The following is a 16,674-nucleotide window of genomic DNA, read 5'->3' as shown; positions in this document are numbered from 1 at the left end:
TTCTGGGTACCCCCAAAAGAAACATTTTGTGGATCTCCTTGACGCTCACCAAAGAAGTCCACGGGGCCAGAAACCAGCAGATATTTCTCCCACACCCCAATAACGTGTGAGCGCAGACCTTCCTGCTGAAGGAGTCTTGTTTCCTGGTCCGGGGAAGCTAGCTCTAAGCTTACCCGACCAAGGTTGCTTGGAACCTCCCGGGGAAGATTTAAAAGATCTGGTTCCCTTATTCTCTATCCCAGAAGCACAAAATAATTTTCTATGGGCTGAGAAGAGGGCCTTCATCTGTGGCGAGGCTCCTTCCCTTTCCTTGACTGTGGCCGGAAGGTACTCTTCCCGCCCCGTGCTACCCTTAATGATGTCAGCCAGGGTAGCCCCAAACAGGCGATTGCCTCAAAAGGGCAGTTCAACGAGAGCTTTTGAAGACGCTTTGTCTGTGGACCAATTCTTAAGCCACAGCACGCTCCTAATCACCACTGCTGAAACAGAAAATTTGGACAGCACAAGAGCTGTTTTCAAAGCTGCATCACAAATAAACTGCAGCCCATGGACCAACTGGTCCGCTAAATCAACATAAGCAGTGGGCACCTGCTCACCCCCCAGGTCCTGGCGCAAAAGCATGGCCCATTCAGTTAGGGTCTGAGACAGCAGGGTTGAAGCAAAGACTGGCTGCAATGCCGAACCAGCCATAGTAAACATGCTGCGTACCACAGCCTCCGCTTTCTTGTCAGCCGGATTCTCCTCAAAAGGGTAACGTACAGCAAAACGTTCGGGGGACCACATAGGGTAATTTTGGTTGTTCCCATTCCTTACAGGAAAACCTGTCAAAATAAGGCACATAAGGAAACACAATCGGAGTATGATGCGACTTGCGTACCAAACGACACAGCTACGTCAGTGGTTACATCAGCCGTATCCTTCATTTTTAAAGTCTCACGCACTGCAGTGATAAGTGCGTCTACCGGCGATTTTTCATTTGCTGCTGTGACCATGGAGAAACCACCCTCACTATCGGATGGATGAGGGGGTGTGATATTAAATTCCCCTGGACGGGCTGCGTCCACGGCAACATCAGGCTCAGAATCAGATGAGACAGCCTGAGTAGGGGAAGGCAGGGGACGCTTCCTCCTGGGCCTTTGCCCACACGCCACTTCCACCCGGGACATGAAGGACTGGAGGACCGCCGTCAGTGTAACCATGGAAAGCTGGGGTTCTGAGTGACCTGCCACCTCCAAGAGGGGGTCAGTGGGGGAGATGTGACCCGGAGGCTCCATAAGAAAAGGAAGACCTTGCAGTATAAAAAAAACATCTTTTGGTACCGCTCAAAGGATCCCCTCAAGGCTCAGGGTACCTATCAGCAGAGAGAGAGATAACAGGAACCCCAAAAGATTCACCCTACCAACCAGAGGTGCGCCGAGAATTCGAACCCAGCATCATCATGGACGCTATCCCGGTTCAAATGTCCCAGGCACAGGAAGAAGAAACTAGGGAGGAGGAGGAGAAAGAGGAGGAGCTTCGGCATCCCCATAAGGCTTCAATTGTTTCTAGCATCCCCCAGACTAAGGGAAAATGGCCCCTGTGACATCATCCGGCTACACAAACTGGGCCACCAACCAGAAACCAGCCAGACTAAAGGGAAAATGGCCCCCCTGTGACATCATTAGACTACACGAACATGGCCACCAACCGGAGACCAGCCAGACTAAGGGAAAATGACCCCCCCCCCCCCGTGACATCACTCGACTACACGAACATGGCCGCCAACCGGAGACCAGCCAGACTAAGGGAAATTGGCCCCCCCGTGACATCATTCGACTACACGAACATGGCCGCCAACTGGAGACCAGCCAGACTAAGGGAAAATGGCCACCATCAGCTACAAACACTGTAGCATGCAGCCAGGATCTTTCCTGCACCCTCTGCAACGATGCACCCTCTGCAAGGGGACCCCCCCTGAAGGTAAGACACACGTTTAGGGGAGACTCTGCTGTGCACTATGCATCGGTCTCTGCACTGGGACCCCCCTGCACTATGCCCACACTGCAAACATCAGAGCATGCACCTAGGGGTCTCCTACACTGGGACCCCTTCAGACTACCAGGGCAGGACACACACATTATATCAGGACCCTTACAGAGTGGGGATAGCAGGGATCTCTGCTGCATCCTCTGCCCTAGGACCCCACCAGACTCTAGGTCCAGACAGGAGGGGTGGGGGAAGCCCACCCAGTTCAGTGAGGGATTTAAGGATGGAAGGAGTGAACCTGCAGGCAGGTCCGACCGTCCCTGGAGGTTACCTGCGTCCGCCCCAAGAAAACCACCAAAAGTGGAGAGGGGGGACTGTACTTCCATGGTGCGGGTAACATGCCAGACAGAACTCCTCCCCACTGAAGTAGGGGAGCTGTTGGCCAAGGAACTGCTGCGACTCAGACCCAAGCCCAGGTGTATGCAACCCTGCGAGACATTTAACTCGCAGGCCAGCCTCTGTCCATTAGGCTATGTCGTGGCTGACCTAGCGCGTAGCTGCGGTCTGCACGCGCTCGCTGGCTGGGCTGGGGGGGACCACTAGATCTAGATTATCCAGCCCGTCGCCTAGCCCGGCAGTTGATTTTAGCTCTCCTGAGAGAAAAACAAAAAAGATGTAAGGAAGGATAAAACTGCTAGGACCAGAGATCTAAGTCAGGAGCCTAGGTTTTACTCCTGACTAGACAGATTAAAACTGATTACCTAGAACAGAGAGGGGGGTTATATACCAGCTTAGGACGGCCCATGGGCATAGCCAGGTGTTTTTGTTCTGCCTAGTCCTACTTCTGGAGGAGGCAATATAACCCACTAGTTATGATTCATGGAGCATCATGTCCATCGATGAACGAAAGAGAAAATAAATGCACTTTTTTTTTGCCTGCAAAAAAGAGGTGTCGCCTTTAATCCCAAACTCTATAAAATGTATAAGTAGGGTAAAAAGTAAGGATCCCAACACTGAACCTTGGGATACACCACTAATATCCTTATACCATTTAGAGTGTAAGAAATTAATCACTACTCTTTCAATATGATCTTTTAGCCAGTTTTCTATTTGCAAAGTGAATTTTTATAAGTCTGTAGGCTTCAACTTGCACATTAGCCATGTGTGTGGAACTGTTAAAAGTTTTTGCAAAATCCAACTATGCTATATCCGCAGCCACTCCTTTGTCTACATTTCTACTTATTTCCTCAAGAAGAAAGTCAGATTTGTTTGATAAATTTATACTTTTGTGAATCAATGCTGTCTGTTGCTTAAAATATTGTTTTTTAGCAAAAACTCTTCTATGTGGTCTTTTATTAAACTTTCCAGTATCTTCCCGGCTATAGAAGTTAGCTAACTGGTTTGTAGTTACTTGATAAAGACTTTGATCCCTTTTTAAATATGGGCACCGCATTTGCCTTACGCCAAAATCCAGTGGTACCACACCAGTCATTAAGGAGTCTTTAAAATGAGAAATAGCTTTGAAATAACAGGGCTCAAATCTTTGAGGACACGTAAGCCATCTGGTCCAGGTGCTTTATTCAACTTTTTGGGCAAATTTTTCCGAACCGTACCAATTGAGCCATTGCGGTTAATTTGGAGCTATGTCAATACGATCCCCATTATGGAGATCACAATTTTCCTTTGTATACACAGAGCTGAAGATGGTATTTACTAAATTTGCCTTCTCTTTGTCCTGAGTTATTAACTCTAAATTATCCTGTAAAGGACCTACAGTACATGCTCAGACCTGACTTATTTTTACTATTAAATATATTTAAATAATTTTGGGGGATTTCTCCTACTCGCTTTTGCAACTTGTCATTTGCTTTGAATTTTTTCAGGCTTGATTTCCTTTTCACGTATTTTGTTTGTTTCTTTTAAATTATGATAGTGTTCCTTCATTATTTATAGTTTTTTTTAACTTTGCAAGTGAGCCACGTAGGTTTTATTTTTAGCCTTTTAAAGGTTTTGTGTGTATTTGCTTTCCCATTTCTGTTCTGTGTTCTTTAAGGACCATATTTCCTCCCAGTCTAAATCTCGGAGAGCCGCCCTAAGCTTTGGATATGTGCTCTTTTAAAATTAAGTGTTTTTATCTTCCTAATATGTGCTTGCTGTTTACAGCTTTCATTTAATGAAATTATGGTAAATACGACTTTTTAGATATTACCATTTGAGTTTAGTGACTGGGTTTTCAACTACTTTTCACGTATTTTGTTTGTTTCTTTTAAATTATGATAGTGTTCCTTCATTATTTATAGTTTTTTTTAACTTTGCAAGTGAGCCACGTAGGTTTTATTTTTAGCCTTTTAAAGGTTTTGTGTGTATTTGCTTTCCCATTTCTGTTCTGTGTTCTTTAAGGACCATATTTCCTCCCAGTCTAAATCTCGGAGAGCCGCCCTAAGCTTTGGATATGTGCTCTTTTAAAATTAAGTGTTTTTATCTTCCTATCCTAATATGTGCTTGCTGTTTACAGCTTTCATTTAATGAAATTATGGTAAATACGACTTTTTAGATATTACCATTTGAGTTTAGTGACTGGGTTTTCATCTACTTTAAGTTAACTACCATACCTAATGTCCAGTACTGACTAACTGGTTAACAGAACCTGACTGGCTCATTGGAAGCCCTTCCCGTAAGGCAATGTCATCCATAATAAGCAGAAATGCAAGATCTCTGCCTTTTACATATATTGTGGCCGTGTCCTCTATACAGATACTGTACATTATATATATATATATATATATATATATATAGGTAAATACTGATTTTGTTTCTTACAGTATAATAAGCTAAATAACTTGATAGTTAAATGCGAAAACAAGGAATGCTAGCAATGTAAGTGGGACCAATCAAAATGTAATTATATTAACTTTGTTTGAACTTGATTGACACAAGTCTATTAATCACTTGTCGTCAAATCACGTACCTGGTACATCATTTGACTTCAAGTAGTTGTACCACAGCTGCAGGCATCACTCTGGTATTGTTTTAAAGAGCTGACATTACGCTCTCTTGTAATAACAACCGAAGCGGCCAACCAGATATATTCTGGTAATCACATTCAAAGAAAATCTTTTTCAAAACCTCTGAAAAAATGAAGTTATTACCTGTTAACTTGATTTCCAAGAATCTTCCAGGATGGCTTAATGAGAGAAAGGCTCCTCCCACCTAGCACAGGAAACCCAATCCACATAGTTTAAATACAGGCGTGAGACAGGGTCCCTCAGTAATAACAAATAACCGAAGGCACAGCTAATTTCATACCTACCACCCCTACTACAACATCTATAATAGGGCAGGAAGCAGTGCCATCCTAGAAGATTCCTGAAAATCAAGTTAACAGGTAATAACTTAGTTTTTCCCCAGTCATCTTCCAGGACAGCTTAAGGAGAGTGACATTATAGAAACCATACCTGCTAGGGAGGGACCACAGCCTGAAGCCCTTTTCTCTCAAAAGCCTGGTCGTTGGAGGATAAGCGATCTAGACTAATGCCTGACAAATGTCTGGAAACTCGACTTGGCTGCTTTGCAGATTTTAATCGGGGTAGCTCCTGCCCTTTCAGCCCAGGATGTAGCCAGGGCCCTGGTGGAATGGGCTCTAAGATTTTGGGGAGCTTGGAGCCCAGCAGTTGCATAAGCTTCCATGACTGCAGCCTTAAGCCATCTAGCAATAGTAGTTTTAGAAGCAGCTAAACCTTGTATCCCGAGTATAGAAGGAATAAATTAGGTACTTATCTCCATTTTTTGGTGCGCTCGATGTAAAATAACACCGCCTTACGTCAATTATATGGAAATCTTCCTCCCTAGTGTTACTGGCTTGCCCACAAAATGACGGGATAATGATTTACTGCGATCAATGAAAGTCTGTTGACACTCTGGGAAGAAACCTTGGGTCCAGCGATAGAATGACTCTATTGGGCAGAATGGAGCAGTATGGCTCTGCTATGGACATAGCTTTTAGTTCGCTGACTCTTCTAGCCATGACCAGCGCCACTAAGAGCATGGTCTTGTAGGTTAATACTTTTAACATACTTTCCTCTAATGGCTCAAAGGCTGTTTTGAGAAACTTTGAAGGACTGTCGACAAATCCCACGGAGAAAACTTATTGGACCGCGGCACTCGACTCCTAGAGACGGCCTTGATGAATCTTATTAGCTTGTGTTCCATCAATCTGATATCCAAAAAAATTGGACAATGCTGCCACCTGCATTCTCAAAATATTGGGAGCTAACCCTAGGTCAGATCTCTTTGTAGAAAGTCCAATACTGCTCGAATAATAGGTCCAGAAATTCTGTTATTGTCCTTCCGCCAAAAGCAGAATTCCTTCCAAACTTTATTATAAATTAAATTTGTTGATTTCTTCCTAATGTTTAAGATCATGTAAACCACTTTTTCTGACAAACCCTTGTTCTTTAACAGTAGGATATTGTAAGTTTCTATCTTCATCTGCCTTTGCCCGTCCTTTGTTGCCAGGGTCTATTTTGGTCCTTTTTGCCTGTGTCCTTCTGACCAATCTTCCTGAAAGGACAAAAAGGCTTTTTGGACTGTTTCTTCAGTACTAGAAAGCCTTTTTTATCTGCAGATCTCTCCAAAACCAAATCCAAGTCTTCACCAAATTAGGCTACCTTTACACGGTAATGAGCGAAATTTCGCTTTTGAAGCAGCATCTCCTGACCAGGCTTTAAGCCAGATTGCCCGTCTAGCCTTGTTTAAGGGCTGCACATCTCCCGGAAAACCTGATGGCCTCAGCGGAAGCGTTCGCAATATAAGCAAAGGCTTTGTTGAGGATGAGGAGAGAATCCAAAATCTCCTCTTTAGGGGTATCCTGTTCTAGGACGATCTTCAACTGCTTCAACCAGAGATCCAGTGTGGCTGAAAGTTAGCAGCACCTGCATCCCATACCTTCAGCCTTTCTATCCATGCCATCTTTAAGTTCCCCTGTGTCTTCAAATGATGGGTCTGATTTTCTGGATACTTTGGAAAGATCTCCATCCAGCTTTGGACATTTCTCCCGTAACGCCACATGCTCTTCCTTAAAATGAAACATTCTTTTCAAACTTCTGGGGAGAAGGAGACCTTCTTTTCTGGCTCCCTCCATTCCTGCAGAATGGTATCTTTCAAACCGGCGTGTACGGGGAACGTTCTGGCCTGTTTTGATTGTAAGCCTGTATAGAGCTCATTATGTACTGACAAACTTTGGCTTTCTTTTTTCTTCTAACTCCATAGTATCGTATATAATTTTTAGTAAGTCATCTGTCTCATCAGAGGGGAGCAAAACATTTTGCACCCGGCTTGCTTTTTCTTCCCTTACTTCCCCTCTTTCAGCACTAGAATCTTCACTGGAGTTGTCTTCCAGCTGTTCTACCACCCCCTGTTCCTCTATGACCGGTGCGGATGCATGGGCCTGAGGTGCTGCACTAGCATATGAAGTACTGGGCAGAGACATGTCCGAAGGTCTTGGTTCTTGCAGAGAAGATCTAAATGACTTAAAGGTTTTAATCATCTCTGTATTCATGGTGTCCAGCAATTTTTTAAACATAGAGCTAGTTTCTTTTTTAGTTAAAGCATCTATGCAGTCTTGGCAAAGCACTTTTTTCCAGGCGGATTACAATTTTTGTTTGCACGAAGCACATTTATTTTTGAGAACCTCCCCAGGGACTGCTCCATCTTTCTCTTTGCGGCTCTTGCCCTGCAAGGCATAAGCGAACACTGAGCAGTAAAGAAATTGCAAAGTGCAAAGCCGAGAAACACAAGGGAGAGAGAAAGACCAGTGACCCCCACACCTTGCAAGCTGAGTAGTGTACATATCCACAGCTACTACCAGTGCCCCTCCAGCAGTGTCAGGTAACAGAGCTGATGACCCTCCATCACTCGGTTACCTTAGGGCAAGGATCCGCATGCGTCTGCTGATCAAACTCCTCTGCAGCAGCCACCTCCATTGCCGTGCAGGGATTACCGGGTTTTCAGCATCATTATGTGCATTGGAATGCCGACCAGCACTGCCCCATCTGTCCCAGCAGGACCTGGACCGGCCCCCTGTGGACTGGGGTGCCGGTCCTATGCTGCAGCACTTACCCTACTCTCGTTCGCCAGTTTTTCCCTTTGTACACCAGCGCCCCCAAAAAAAATGGACACCACCATACCTCAGTCGCAACATTTCGGCCCGACCAGAAATGACATGGCTACGGGATTCCTGGCTCTATTACAGCCCATACTGCCTGAACCATGGTGCCAGAGACCAAGAGGAGAAGGAGCACCACGCTGCCGCAATGGGACATCAAGCTCTGCCACCCTCCACGGACCTGGTAAGCCTCTACTGTGGCTCCCTTTCAATGGACTACACAAAAATAACAGGGAGAAGGGGTCCCTCAATCTCCCCCCCATGCCCAAGGTACAGGGGGGCACTGAGTTCCCCAACAACCCTCCGCAGGGACACTGCCCCAGTTCAAGGAGAGGGTCAGGAGGCTCCTACCACCTAGCACGGAGGCCTGACAGTGAAAAAAATTTCAGCAATCTTGTAGTGATCCTGTCTGGCCGATGTAACACAAAATACTGAGGGACTCTGTCTCACACCTGTATTTAAACTAATGTGGATTGTGTTTCCTGTGCTAGGTGGGAGGAGCCTATCTCTCATTAAGCCATCCTAGAAGATGACTAGGGAAAAATAGCCAAGTCAAAGAGGTTGATGCCTAATTTTACTTTAAGGGAATTTGTTGAAAGAAAAAAATAGAAAAATGTGGTTCAAATAAGATTAATTTACGTCAACTAGTTAATAAACTAAACCGTCAATAGAAGTCTAAAAAACCCCAATCCGTATTGTCGGAAACATCACCAACTTCAAAATAATTTCACACTACCACATGAAAAATAGATCAATAGGGATATTCTTAAGGAAATAGATTAAAAAAGAGAGATTCCTGTTAATAGGTTTAAGATATACATTATCCTTTATGAACTTCCATGTAGTCTGCATGTTTACATAATTTATCACTATTTCCTTACACTGTTCAGATTAGGAAGTCCTTATGAGCTCATGTCCTTGTTAGTTTTGAGTCTGAACTCTTCTCCTTTAAAGGGAAACTCAATTAAAACAAAAGAACCATGGTGCTGACTGAACATGGCTTATGAAGTTTACAATTTGTGTCCAACATCATTTTAGTAACAACTAGGGATGTCAGGGAAGATTTCACAAACAGTAACTAGATGAAAAAACTATTTTGCTTTCATTTCAGACAAAGCTGATAAATACCAGCTCAGTTAATTCAAACAAAGGAGTGTATATGGGATTTTCTTAACTTGTTTGGAAATAAGAGTTTATCTCATAAAGTGACAGATGTACAGTATGAGCTGTCAATCTGATTAGATGTAGGAAGGGCAGTACCTCCACTAGTCCCATTTGTATGTAGCAGTGGAGCCATGGCACAAGTGCAAAGAGTGGGGCTTAGCAGGATGAAGGTGGGTTTGTGCAATTTAAAGGGATCTGTCTGCAATGAAAGTATGCATCAGAAAACCCAACCATTTTGTAATCTGTCCTTTAGGATTAACCCCTTCTATATACTCTTATGCAATCTTTAAAGAAGATAAAAACTCTAAGTGGATGGTGCTAAAGCACTGGTGATGTCTATAACAGGAACTGTTTGACAAGGACCTTTATCGTAGGATCACCAGGTATTTTAATGAAAACTTCAGATATAATTAGATTGAAAATTACTTGAAATTATGGGACTAAATTCTGGTGAAAAAAACAATCAAAAAGCACCTCTGTGGTTCACAGAATAGCAGGTACAAAAGAGACTAGAGAAACCTAATGAAAAACAATTTGCCAGGTCCAGATGCCTTACACCCGGGAGTCCTTAGGGAAATTAGCCCAGTTACAGCCAAGCCACTATTTTTAACTTTTTGCCTACTTCTGGACCGGAAGGTTTTACCCCCTTAATGACCAGGCCAATTTTTTTGCGATACGGCACTGCGTTACTTTAACTGACAATTGCGCAATCATGCAACGCTGTACCCAAAGAAAATTGATGTCCTTTTTTTTTTTCCACAAATAGAGCTTTCTTTTAGTATTTGATAACCTCTGCAGTTTTTATTTTTCGCACTAGAAACAAAAAAAACAGACAATTTTGAAAAAAAAAAAAACAATATTTTGTGTAAATTTACAATCATTTCATAACACGAATGATATTAACACGTATATAGTTGGTACCCTAATATTATTTCCTAACATTTCTATAAGCGCTGCATGTATTGTTATACCCTTTCTACACTTTTTGTCCTTTTTGGTGCTGGCTGCTTATCATTTTTGTTTTTGGGGACATCAGCACAGTATTTTCACTTTTATAAATGCTCATTTGTCAAGCTATGTCCTTTCCTCTGCACTGGGCCATTTTTAATAATATAGGATGATGCACCATTATACTGGGAGTGCAGAGTGCCATAATGACGCCTCCTCACAGGGAGTGCCAGCTATGCCCTACGCTAACAGGATGTCATCAGTATTCTGGGTAAAATAACCTTAAATGTCATTCACTCCCAAACACTGAGGGCATCTTGTGGTAAAAAAAAAAAAAAAAACAACAGGGGGCAACATCGGAGAAGAGGTGAGTTTTTTGTTTCTGATGTTACTGCGAGACTATTTAAAGAAAAAAAAAAACTGGACAGAGCAAGGACCGGTTAGATCCTCTGTTGGGTATTTATTACTGTCTGTGCTCTAGAAAACTCTGTCACTAAACAGAAATAAATGTTATTAAGATTATCATAAGACAAGTAAAAATAAGTAACAAGCTGTTATATTTGGTCTTATAGCACTTAAAGACCAGGATCACTTTAAAAGAGAACAAAGATGACGTTACAAAATAACAGGTAATAACTGAGAGTACCTTCAGAGAGTAATCTGGTAAATTCAGATCTAGTCGATCATGAGGGTTCAGATCTGATAAACCCAGATCTAGGTCCAATCCAGATATCAAGAAAGAGTAAAGTAAGAAAGATGGGGAGATGGGGGGGTGGGGGGGGGGGGTGCAGAGAAGTAGATAGTTGTAAATCACATTGAAGACTGTGTGTGTAATTTAGTGTTCCTCAGTATGACTCTGCTGTGTCTAAGGCCAGGTGTGAATGCAAAGAGCAATAATACATGTGTGTGATTTTGGTGTGAGTTTGAGATCTGTTAGAAGTAAAGCATGTGACATCTAGGGTCAGTCATTCAGGGGGACCAATCTGATATACATTTTGGCAAGGTAAAGTCAGCTTTGGCAAACATAAGTTCCAAGTGAAGGGATTGGTTAAGGATGTTAATCAATCGTTGGATAGTTGGGGGAAGTGTTATTTTTCCATTTTCATGCAATGAATAAGCAGGCTGCAATAAAAGTGTTGTTTTTAAGAAAGCGTGGAAGAGCCTGGGCCAAACTTTCAAGCCCAGACCCAGCAAAGCCAACCGAGGTGTGATTGCTTGTGATATACCAGTTACACATGTTATGAACACTTGTACATCTGTCCAGAAGGGTGATAGTACTGGACAAGTCCAACATATGTAAACAGATCATCCGGGACAGCCACATTCCCCAGCATTTGCAAAATATTTTATTTGCTCTGCCAACAAACAAAGGCACAAAAGCTGAACTAATCCATCAATTTAACTGCGAAAACTGTTATATTGAAGACATGCCATGAATAATAACTGCCATAGCTGCTTCTGCTCTCAATTGAACTGTCATGCCATCAAATGGCTACTGTCAAAACTAATCATATGTGCAGCACCATAGCAACTGCAGACCAAATAGAGGCTAAGATGGCAGCTTTGTTGACTGTAAAAAGGACAGAAGGGTTTAGTCCCACCTTAACCACTTGCTGACTGCCCCACACACATGTAATGTGGGGCAGTGGCTCTATTTTGCGAAATCACGTACAGGTATGTAATTTCGTGCAATGGGTCTGGGGCACGCATTCACGCCGCTGGCGACCATCTTCCACTGTCATTGGAGACAGTGGGAGACAATCAGTGGGTCCAGTGAACCTGATATGCGCCAGGAACATGAAGATCGTTCCGAGAGAGACAGAGCGGCAGTCTTCCTATGTGAACAAGGCAGATCGCTGTTCTATCAGAGGGGAAGATTGAGATCTTGTGTTTCTGCTTAGCAGGAACACGGATCTCTGTCTTCCCACAGTTTAAACACCCCCCCCCCCACAGTTAGCAAGCACTCCCAGGGAACAAATTTAACCCTTTGATCACCCCTGATACCCCAAAAAGTGTCACCTAGTGTCAGATCATCACATGATTGCGCAATTGTCAGTTAAAATAACGCTGTGCCACATCGAAAAAAATGGCTTGGTCATGAAGGGGATAAAACCTTCCAGGGCTGAAGTCATTAAATCACTTCAAAACCGGGCCAGTTGCGATATGTCTGACATACATTTTAAAATCTGATTGCTTTTTTCTATAAAATTACTTCGACCCTCCAGTTTACAACGGTATGGTGCTTGACATTTTTAACCTGCAACATTTAAGTGTTTTAGTGTTATTACCCTATGTTTTTCTTCCTATTGTTCCTGAGGTAAGCTGTGTGTCCAGAAGGGCAGACACGAGGAAGTATACAGTGGATTCGGTAAAGTCTAACTTTTTTCACAATTGTTTTTGATATCTTTATGATATAGAGATCATATATTTCTGGCAGGAAGCTGGCACTTCTGGTGGTTTGGAAAGTTGGGAGCACCGAATGTTTGACTTCAACGCACAAATGCTATATTCTATCTTAATGTTTTTACCCTATGTTGGTCTTCTTTTTCTCCTATTACACCTAAGGTGAGCTGTGAATTCTAGGATATTGGCTGTATTTCAATAGGAGAAATATGTGAAAGATACAGTGAATCTGGTGGGGTTTAAACCTTTTCACAAGCCCATTTGAACTCCAATGCAGAGATCTTCTATTTCCAGTAAGAAGCTGGCACTTTTGGTGGTATAGAAAGTTGGGAGCACTGAATGCTTGATTTCAACTTACAAGTTTCATACAATGCGTCAGCAGCCCTTTGGGCTATTTGTGGACACTATTTATTTTTTACATATGTTTTATGAACACTTGTATGAATTAACTTTTCATTGTACTTTATATGTAATTAGTGATTTTTTTTAATGATTTTTATCAATGTAAACACAGAATAAATATATTTTGTAGTGCACAGGTATTCTGTTTTTTATGTGGTTTTGTGCACGGTTATGGTTTACATTTTTATATTAGGTCAGAGACCCTAAGAGTAAGATGGTACTCTTTACTGGCCCAAAAAGCATCTGATTAAACTGAGATTGCTTTGCAAGCTGGTAAAAAAAACCTAGAAGTGATGAAATCCTTATGTCACGTGGGGGCAGGTCCCCCTTCTGCACCCTGTAGAAGGGATCGGTTTGCTGTAGGGCGCTTAGATCACATCTACATGAAAGCCCATCAACAGCTGAAAACTGAGCAGTATAAAATTTTGATACTGGTATTATGGCTGCAGCTGTTTAACCACAATAATCTAAAAACAAACAGGGCGTGAAGTGGGTAATGAAACAAAAAGGTGTACAAAATGTACACATCATACAATGGAATCAGATGACATCAGTGTTTGTAAAATGCACAGCTACATAGCTAACATCTTGTCAGGTACACATAGGTACTTTATTTGGTAAAACAAAATTGCTCAGTTATTATTCTAGGCTTACAAATGCCCCAACAAAAATATGTTAAATTGTATAAATATTTGAATTTTTTTTCTATTTTAATTGTGCAACTGTATCTGACAGCTAAACTGGTCATTCCATGGCTGCAGAACACTGCAGCCAAAAGATCTGTGTTCCGTCTACAGGCTGAGTGATTTCATTTTTGTCAAGGGAGCATTCAGCCTGCATGTGATCACTATATCAGAGCTCACATAGTGATCACATGATTTGGGAACTTCTTTGATTCATTCCTAATCTTTAGTCAGCACCCCAGGTGTTATGGACAGCTGGATTGAGAACAACACGTCACAAAGCTGCTGGTTATTTTAAAGGGGAGCGTGTACATTAATATATCCTTGGCATAGGTATTCTTACCAGAAAATGAACATACAGATTACAGATGGTGAGGGGTAATCAGACATGAAATGGCCTGTGTTCATAATGATAGGAAAAGGGTTAAGCATTGTATATGCCCCCTTTTCCTCATGGGAGAAGTGGCGGGAAGAAAGTTCCCTAGTTCCCCCTGTCAGATAAAGGCGGGCTTTTCCATTACTTTTTCCTCAGCGGAAAAAGGGCAGGAAGAACTTCCTGAGGTAGCCTGAGGGATGTGGAGGTGACGTGTATTGGCAGGTGACTGGACTCACCTGTGGGGACAAGTGACCTCTGAGAAAGATTCTAGAATAGCCTAGGGGGGCCTATAAAAGGAGGGTTCCGTTCTGCGGGGCTCATTCGCCTCAGAAGGCATCAAGCTGTGGTGTTCCCAATCCCTCCCTCCCTATGTGTGCAGCTGTTATGTGGTGGGTCATCTTTGTAGTTATGCAAAGGGGGAGAAGTGGTTTTTTAATTGTGAGTTGGGAGTTATAAAAAAAAAAAAATACTGATATTTTATTTATTGATACATCCTGAGCCATAGTGGCTAGGCTGTTTAAGTGTTTTTTAATATGGTTATTCGAATGATTGATAAAATATTTTAAACCAATAATAAACGGCCGCGGCCAATTATTTTTTCAAATTTGGTGTGTCTGCTTTATTTATTATATTTATGTGTTCTATGATTCAAGTTGTGTCTACATATTTAAAGGTAAGGTGCGAAAGGAACTCCTGCTTACTATCCCATGCAAGCAACTTTATAAGTAGATCGCTACAATGTGTTTGAATGTGTTACTAAACTCACAACAGTAAAATCAGTCTATATTTGCAGTAAAGCATGCTTGTTATACTCACTGAGGAATCTAAGGGGTAATCCTCTGCATTGTGCAAAAAGGCTGTTTGATCCTGGCTTCTCTGATCCTCCCCTTCCTCCTTCCACTGACTCCTAATAATCTCCTGATAACACAGACTCTATGGAGTCAAGCTGCATGTGCTTAGTTTGGTGTGTATTGCTAGAGAGGTTTTTCTTGGGAGATCAGCACAGGGCCAATCAGCACTGTCCAGACAGAGGGTCAGGGGTCTTGCAGTCTCAACAGTCAGAAAATTCCTCCTACAAGCTTTAACCAGTGCTCGGCTAGACACTGATAGAAGTCACAAGACTGCTCTAACTGCTGATGAGAAAAGGTATTTAGTAGTATATATTGACTAAAATAATTGCATTTCCATGTTCTGTGTACTGTGGGAGACCAGCTATTGTGAATGCAGGGTCCTGGGTATAGTAACAATTTAACTGAGCAGAGTAGCCAGTGCCAGTAATACATTGACTGCATCTACTCATTCTGCTTCTCTATTAAGTGTGAAAGTTTTTCCACTTTTGCAGACAAATTGGGATCCCATCTAATTTATATTTGCTGTCATTCACAAAGCATAACTGAAAAAAATATTTGAAATAGTTTCTTACCTTTTTACTTGCTTACATTTCTACCTAGCCTTCCACTTCTATGTAATAAGGTAGGATAAAGGGAGCAAAAGAGTATTACGGTACAGTAAGTTACAGTAAGTTAATTCACAATTTATTCAACTCATATAGTAAATCTAGACACAGAACAAGAAATGCACTCACAATGTGCTGGGGAGGCACAGGCAGTATTAAACACAGTCCACTGTAAGCACTGCCGAGACACATGACATATGGGTCGATTCTGTGCAAGCTGCCTGCTGCCATACAAAGCCTTGCACCCAGCTGGTCTCTGTGCATCAGAGAAAGTGTCCATTCTCTGTCACTGGCTAGTTTTGCCTATCTCAAAGGTATGCTATTACCTGAGGCTGAGGCAGGGGAGGATTTGCCCAAAACGTCCCATCAACCACTGTGGTGCTAAGCAGCAGAGAGAAGAAAGATGGACGGGCTATAGTAATCAACACTTCCCAATTTCCCACATTTATTGTCCTGGTGTCACAAAAATAAAGAGTAAGACTTCAATAAAAAAAATGAATAAAGTTTTAGCTTGACTTGGGCAGCTGCATGCCAATGCATGCTTATTCTATAGAAACCATAACAGACAATAACTGACTCTTATTTAGACAAGCTAACAAAAAGGTATACATAAGTGTTTCTTACCTGACTAGATTTTTTCTCTTGTTGTGGCTGCAGAGAAAAGACAAAACAAAAAAACAAACTTTAACTTTGCAGTTTACAAATATAAAAATCCCAAATGCAAAATTACCCCCTCCCCCCAATTCACCAAAAAAGCATGTTTAGATTGTATAAAATAGTTAAACAAGTTCAGCTTCGTACACTTGTCTTTCATGTACTTGGGTATATATTTTTTAACCTTTGTTTAATAAAAACCCATTCAAACTGTTGTACTGTGAGGACTCCAACTGTGAGGACTCCAACTGAATCTCTACAGAAAGCTTTCAACAATACACCTGCATAACCACCGAATAGCAAAATGAGCTAAATAGAAATTTTTAGATTTTTTTTTAATTAATTTCTTTTTTTTGTTCCACATAAAGGAGTTTGGCTTGATTTGTACATTTTATTAGTCAAAACACAGTTCTAAATTACAGTACTGAGCTTAACAAATGTGAGCAGGAACTCTGAAGCA

At 42.0% G+C, this 16,674-nt stretch overlaps 1 protein-coding gene across 1 annotated transcript in view; it reads right to left on the bottom strand.

Moving 5' to 3' along the window:
- The window catches only part of HMGA2 (high mobility group AT-hook 2), a 175,605-nt gene that overhangs the window by 30,689 nt on the left and 128,242 nt on the right, over positions 1 to 16,674 (bottom strand). The window contains exon 4 of the mRNA XM_082255551.1: positions 16,185 to 16,211. Coding sequence (XP_082111677.1) covers positions 16,185 to 16,211 — 27 coding nt within the window. The remainder of the gene's footprint in view (positions 1 to 16,184; positions 16,212 to 16,674) is intronic.

The sequence above is a fragment of the Pelophylax lessonae genome (assembly GCF_965119305.1).
Source record: "Pelophylax lessonae genome assembly, chromosome: 4".
NCBI classification, from domain to species: domain Eukaryota; kingdom Metazoa; phylum Chordata; class Amphibia; order Anura; family Ranidae; genus Pelophylax; species Pelophylax lessonae.
The sequence above is the reverse complement of the archived record's forward strand: the minus strand, read 5'-3'. Positions and strand labels throughout refer to the sequence as shown.